The sequence below is a fragment of the Teleopsis dalmanni genome, chromosome 1, assembly GCF_002237135.1.
Source record: "Teleopsis dalmanni isolate 2A chromosome 1, ASM223713v2, whole genome shotgun sequence".
Classification (NCBI taxonomy): domain Eukaryota; kingdom Metazoa; phylum Arthropoda; class Insecta; order Diptera; family Diopsidae; genus Teleopsis; species Teleopsis dalmanni.
In genome coordinates, this window is record NC_051846.1 from 68,854,124 (window position 1) to 68,861,431 (window position 7,308).

The following is a 7,308-nucleotide window of genomic DNA, read 5'->3' on the forward strand; positions in this document are numbered from 1 at the left end:
CGCTGTTATTAAATGTCCAAGATGTACAACTTCTGGTTGTAAAAAATTACATTTTTCAGGGTTTAATTTAAGATTATGTTCTTGTAGTCTACTAAATACTTTTATTAGATTTTCATTGTGATTTTTTAAATTTGAACCGAATATTATTATGTCATCTACATATAAAAATGCGGACGAATCCAAACCAGTTAATGCTAAGGTTAGCATTCTTTGAAAACTATTAGTTGAAATTTTTAAGCCAAAAGGTAATCTTTTAAAATGAAAATGACCTGTATTGGTTGAAAATGCAGTTAAATGTTTCGATTTATTGTTAAGTGGAATCTGATGAAAACTACTAGTCATATCAAGTGTAGAAAAATATTTCGCTTTACCTAATTTATCTAGAACGTCTTCTAAACGAGTTAGTGGAAATTTATCATCTACTACTTTTTTATTAAGTTGTCTGAAATCAATTACTAGTCTCCATTTCTCTTCTCCATCTTTATTCTTTTTTGGAACTAATAAGATTGGTGAATTATAAGGACTTGTTGATGGTTCTACTATGTCTTCTTTTAGTAGTTTATCTACTTGTTTATTCACTTCGTGTAATTGCGTATTCGGAGTTCTGTAATTTTTTATGTAAACTGGTGTTTTATCTGTAGTTGATATATGCTGCTCATAAAAATTATTAATTGTTAGAGTTTCTCCTTCTAAATGAAATATTTCCTGGAAGTCTTCACAAATATTTAATATCGAATTTTCTGCTTTTTGATCTAAACATGGGAGTTTCAATAAATTCTTTATTCTATCAAATCTATTAGCGTATAGGGACGCTCTGTTATAATTTAATATGTTATAATCTTCTAATTTTTTTATTTCTATTTTTGCATTTTTTGTGACTACTGGTGTTTCTCTTGTATTTAATATTCGAATGTGTTTTATACCTATTCCTGGTATTACGGAATTAGCTATAAATACTCCTTTCATTATTTCTTTACCACAAATTATACTATCTTCATTTATATCTAATTTTATAGGTTGAACTACTTCTGCTCTAGGGGGCAGTGTTATATATGCCAGATTTTTTGTATTTATATTTATAGGTAAGATTATTTCATCTTCCTGATAAGGCATCGTTAATGTACATGTTTCATAATCTATCTTGCAGTTATGCTTTAATAAGAAATCTCTACCTAATATGCCGTCAGTTGGCAGATTGATATTGGGTTTAACGATATTGAATTCATGAGATATACTTTTCTCATCTAAAAATAATTTTGTTTTTAGTAATCCTTCTGTAGATATTCTACTATTACAAATGCCATTTAATTTGTAATTTTTTGTAGTATCTATTTTTAAATTTTTATTTTCTAATAAATCTCTCTTTAATATTGATGTTTCGGCGCCCGTATCTATTAGTAAAGTTATAAACTTATTGCTAATTGAAGTTTTTATTGTTATACAGTTAGAAATGTTTTTTGCCGAAGTAAAATTTAATACTTTCGAACATTCTTGTTGATATTTGAGTTTACGTTCCCCGGGGTATTGTGACCGGGGGTGTTCCCGTTTTTTTGTTGAAAATTATTGAAATTTCTTGTTTGACTATTATAGTTGCTTCGTTGATTGCTGTACTTGTTTGGAAACCTCATTGAGTTATTGTTTCCATGACTTCTGTCATTTCTTGATCTATATCCCTGGTTGTTTGATTTGTAGTTAAAGTTTCTGTATGCATTTTGCATCAGACTTTTGTTTTGTGTCTCAACATCTGTTGCAATCTGTATGGCTTCAGATAATGTCGATATCCTGGCTGCTATAACCACATTTCTTATCTTCTCATTCAACCCATTTGTGAATGTACTGAGGCCTAATTGATCTGTCATCTTTAGTATGACATCTCTATTCTCATCTCCTTGCTCTGAAATGTATATTTGATTAAGCATTGCTATTTGTTCTTCTATTTTTAAAGCATATTGAGCAATCATTTGTATGCCTTGACGCATTCTAGTAAGATTGTTTTGTATAATTAAGGGATTGGCTTTTGGTTTGTAAATTGTGTTTAGCTTCTTAATAAAATTTTTTATTGTGTCATCTTCTTCACCTGCAACCAATTTATTTTTAACTCGATCAGAAAGTTTAGTTGATCTTACAAAATTTAGTAGAATAGTTCTCTCTACTTCATCCTTCAACGAATCTGAGTAGAATTGCAAAGTACCGGTAAAGTTAGATAGACTCTTTACATTTCCATTAAATTCAGGAATTATTTTTGAAGCTGTTAACATGTCAAAATTAGCCATTTTATCAAGTTTTGATATTGCACTGTCGCTAATCTGTTCTGATTTGTTTTTTAAATATTTATTTATTTCATCTACTATTGTGTCAAACTTCGTTCTTACTAATTGTAAATATTTTATGTCAGTATTTCTTTCTATTTCTAACCAAATTTGTTTTATATAATTCTTAGTTATGCTAATATATTTATCAGTATAAGTTCTTTTCGGATTTTTCTTTAGATTAGATAATATATGTTTTAAATATGTCAAATCCATTTAAAAATTTATCTAAATTTAAATATTTTTATTAATACATATAATAATATTATTGTTATTATGATTATTGCTATTAATATTATAGCAGTTATTTCTATGTTTTTTATTATTAAAATATCGCTTCTAGAATACATTATTTTTATATAAGTTTTTATTTATTAAAAAAAATTTTTCTTTTTTTTTTTACAATATCTATATAACACTATACATTAATATTTCTTAGTGCTTGCTTTTTTATATAATTTTTAAAATGAGAATGTATTTTATTCAGTAATAATATAATTAGTATAATAAATGTTAAATATATTATAGTGCTAGTGCTATCAGTGTTGATTGTTGTTGCTGCTGCATTATTATTGTTTATGACCTCCTCTTTGGTCTGTGTGCCACCCATTCTGAATTAACTCTTGCAGTTGTTGTTGCAAAATAGCTCTATTTTTGCCTTCTGCTAATTTTATTAATTTTTTTAGCTCTCCTTTTTCTCTTATAAACCTTCTCTTTTGGCCACCTCTTTTCTTTTGTGGTCTATTATGCTCTTCTACTGTTATTTCCTTGGTTCTTCCACCAGGATTTCTTCTACGATATTCTTCTAATGTTATGGGTTTTGGACCCGCTTCTGGATTGTTTAAAATTGCTTGTTGTAAAGTTTTCACAATTTTTGCAAATGTGTCATCAATTTCTTGTTGTGACATTTCCAGTTTTATTTATTTTTTTTTAAGAAAAATTTTTAAAATTAAATCATTTGCAAAATCAATAATGTACTGGTGTGTACTCAAATGTTTATTTAGTATTTTTTTTGTGTGGAAACTTTTACCACAAACAAAACAATTATAACTTTCCATTCGTAGAATTAGAAGATGATTAGTTGATTAGATCCGTAGTGGGCAGGCTTCTTGTTATTTAATTGCTTTAGAGGATTTGAACTGCTTTAGAGGATTTGAACTGCTTTAGAGGATTTGAACTGCTTTTAGAAGTTTTGAACTGCTTTTAGAAGTTTCGGTCCGTCAGGGGCAGGATCGCCATGTTATGATGTTATGATGTTAGGTTCGCCATGTAATGATTATTGATCGCAATGTAATGATATGTGATGATTTAACAGGATCACCATATGTAAAGATGTTGTATTATTGCTATGTAATGCTATTCTACCATTGCCATATAATGGTTATTGCAGGATGTCAGAATCATCAATATATATATTAGCAGGTTTGCTGGATTAGGTCTTCTTGATTAATAATATTTAAATCCTGAAATAATTAAAGGATCTCCTATCGACCAATAAGAGTGGAAACGACCTATCAGATTATTGTTGAGTATTACTAAGCTCTTCAGCCGCTTAATGTTCTTTCAGCATCTAAATGCCGCATAGAACACGATTCAAATCAAAGACGTAGCCTTGTCTTAAGTTAAATTGAATCTATTTTATTATCAAAAATTATGGGTATTTATACTTATTCTAGCATATAATAAACAATTATTATTTACTTTTCGATTGATTTGAGTAACCAATCAATGCATTGGTTACTCCCATAAATTACATTAATTGTTTTATTACATTAATTTTATAAACAAATACTCTTCTAACGCATTACAATAATACGTCATATATTGTTTTTAAAGAGTTAATGCACTTTCCATAATTTAGGTCGGAATAGTGCAATGACCATACGTGCTTATCATGTCTTATGTTACAAATGCATATTTGTAACAGCATGAGTCAAACTATTTCTTTTAAGTAATATGATCAAAGTCAAAGCGTCAAACAGACAAAAGTGCATATTATAATTTATGACACATTTATTTTATCTGAATGAACAGTGGCTTGTCACATATGATATTAACGTAGGTCATGGGCACTACAAGTGATTTCAGCTGGTGTTAGTGCACTTTTCACTAACACTTTTAAGAGCTCTACGGCAAATTGTTGTTGTGCGAAAAAACAAATTTTAGTTCACAATGGAGTTGCCGTTCTTGTAACGTAATCATCAAAGAATACGTTACAAGAACGGCAACTCCATTGTGAACTAAAATTTGTTTTTTCGCACAACAACAATTTGCCGTAGAGCTCTTAAAAGTGTTAGTGAAAAGTGCAATAACACCAGCTGAAATCACTGAAATTTTTCACCTTTTCACCTTTTTCCGATGCTTCGAGTACTTTTGAGAACAGAATATTTCGAAAAGTTTACCACGAAGAGTATAAGAAAGAGTGTGCTTTTGTTTTTTGGTTTTGATTTTTTGAGAGTAATATAAAAATTCGTTGCGCCAAATCATACAAAATTTACCGCGCAAATATTTAACGAAAAGTAGTTAAAATTGAAAGTAGTAGCATATTGTGTTATTACTGTATAAAAACTAATAAATTGTGAAAATAAAGTTTAGTATTTATATAAAAATATGGGAAAAAAGTGTATTAAAGGATGTAAGGAGTTTAAATCCCTTTATAAATTCCCGGACAACAATGAGGAACGAAGGTAAACTTTGCATTTCAGTTTTACGTAAATTTGTGGCATAAGTGTTTTGCATAATTGTTTTACAGTATATGTGGAATACAGTAAATGTGGAATAACAAATATGGATGTGTTAATTAAAATATTTGTAAGTAGTAATTCATGTTCGTAATGATAAAGCAATAAAATTATAAAAATTTATAATAAAAACACTGATTTTTTGCGAACAACGTTTCCAGATTTTTTTTTTTAATATTATTGAAAATATTAATTTCAATCAAATTATATTTAAAATTATTATATAAAAAAAAATCGTTATAAAAATGTTTTTTATATTTCTTGTAGTTCTTATCCTATACCAGCAAATAAAAATTGAATATGAATCTTACTGATCATAAATGTTAAGTAATCTACAAAATAGATGTTTAAATGTATTGTATTTTCAATGGCATGTATTTATTGAAATTTAATTGTATATCGTATGTAAAAAGTAAATAATTTTTTTTTAGCATAGCAATTTCTGTGAAAATTATTGAAACGTCTGCAAAAACAAATCTAACTTTGTGTTATTATTTGTAGTTAAATATGTTTATTTTTTATTGTTGATCCTTTTTATGTAACTACTCAAATATACTTGTTTTTCTTTATAATTAATTAATTTTTTTTTTTTTAATTTTTTAATCAATTTTTATTTTTGTATTTCATTTAATTCTGATAATTATTTACCAAATTAGAACAGAATGGATGAAGCGCTTAGGAGTAGTTGGGCAAACTAAATTTATGTTTGCCTGTAACAATCATTTTTCTGCCGAAATGATGTGTTCTGCACGAATTTCTAAATGCGCAATCCCGGACGTTTATTTAGATTTAAGTTACATTAGTAATTTAAATAAAAATGTAATTAACAACGAAAATAATGTGGAAAATGAAAAGCAAAATCACCTCTCTAGCATAGGAGTTAGTAAAACCCTTGATAGGAGTGAAATTTCTGTTTGTGGAAGAGAGGTCCAATCAGACAATAGTCTTTCTGAAGCAACTCCCAGAAAAAGAAAACTTAACGAAAAATATTCAGAAATTTTAATAAAATTTCACAAGTTGGCCCAAGTCTCCAGGCTGCACGCATAGTAGTATTAAAGCTTTGGAGTTACGAAGTCGTGGCTTCTCATACGAACAAAGATTCGTTTCTGTATCCTGCGATGAAATGTCTTTGAAAGGTCACCTTCAGTATGACAGACATAATGACAAAATAGTTGGGCTTGAAGATTTTGGTGGTGAAGATCGTACTTGCAAAATTGCAAGTACTGTCTTGACTTTCATGGTACAAGGAATCGCAGGAGTAAGATGGTCTCAGCCTCTTGCATACTTTTTTGTAAATGGAAGTTGCAAGGGTGAAGTTCTGAAAACGTATGTTATTGAAGTAATTCAACAACTTCAGGGCATTAATCTTTACCCATGCCATTTCGTTTGTGATCAGGGTAGAAACAATATTAAATTAGCTAAGTTATTAGAAGCAGATGTGCATCACCCTTTTTTCAATGTCAATGATGAAAAGATATTCTTTTTTTATGATGCACCCCATTTGATAAAAAGTACCAGGAATTGTTTAGAAAATAGCAGTAATAATGTTATATTTAATAATTGTAAAGTAAATTGGGGAGATATTGTTCATTTTTTTAATATTGATTCAAAATCAACTATTCGATGTGCGCCTCACTTGACAAATGCACATATTAGGCCCAATTCTTTTCAAAAAATGCGTGTCAGATTTGCTTCTCAAGTATTTAGCAACACAGTTGCATCAGGAAGGAGAGCATTGTGTAAATCAGGTTTAATTGATTCAAGTAATACGAGTTCTGTTAACACTGCTGAATTTGTTTTGTTTTTTAATAATCTTTTTGATGTATTCAATTCAAGCAGCATCAGTAGCTTAGGACTTAAAAAAGGCTTTTGCGGATCAATTGAACAATTGGATTTTCTGGAAAAAGCCGAAATTCTTCTCAAATCCATTAGATTTGAAGACAACGAAGGTAACAATATTGTTTAGAACTTCTCTTTTATTAAAGGGTGGCTTCTCAATATTAACAGCCTTCAGCATATATGGCAATATTTAGCCTCTAAGAATTTTCAGGTTTTAATAACCAGGAAGCTTTGTCAAGATGTGATAGAACATTTTTTTGGACAAATATGACGTGTGGAGGCAATTGTGCAGGCATCACTCCACATTTATTCACTTGCCTTTTTCAGAAGAGATGGGGATTAAGTTATTTGAATTGCATAGTAAATGGCAATACTGAGCAATTAATTGAATTTGACTGTCCTTCTACCGTAGGCCCTAC

At 29.0% G+C, this 7,308-nt stretch overlaps 1 protein-coding gene across 1 annotated transcript in view; it reads left to right on the forward strand.

Moving 5' to 3' along the window:
* Window positions 1-95, forward strand: part of LOC119683956 (probable cytochrome P450 4d14) — a gene marked incomplete at its 5' end in the record, with an annotated part of 1,823 nt that extends 1,728 nt beyond the window's left edge. The window contains one exon of the mRNA XM_038097854.1: window positions 88-95. Within this exon, the coding sequence (XP_037953782.1) occupies window positions 88-95 (8 nt within the window). The remainder of the gene's footprint in view (window positions 1-87) is intronic.
* Between the last annotated feature and the right edge of the window lie 7,213 nt (window positions 96-7,308).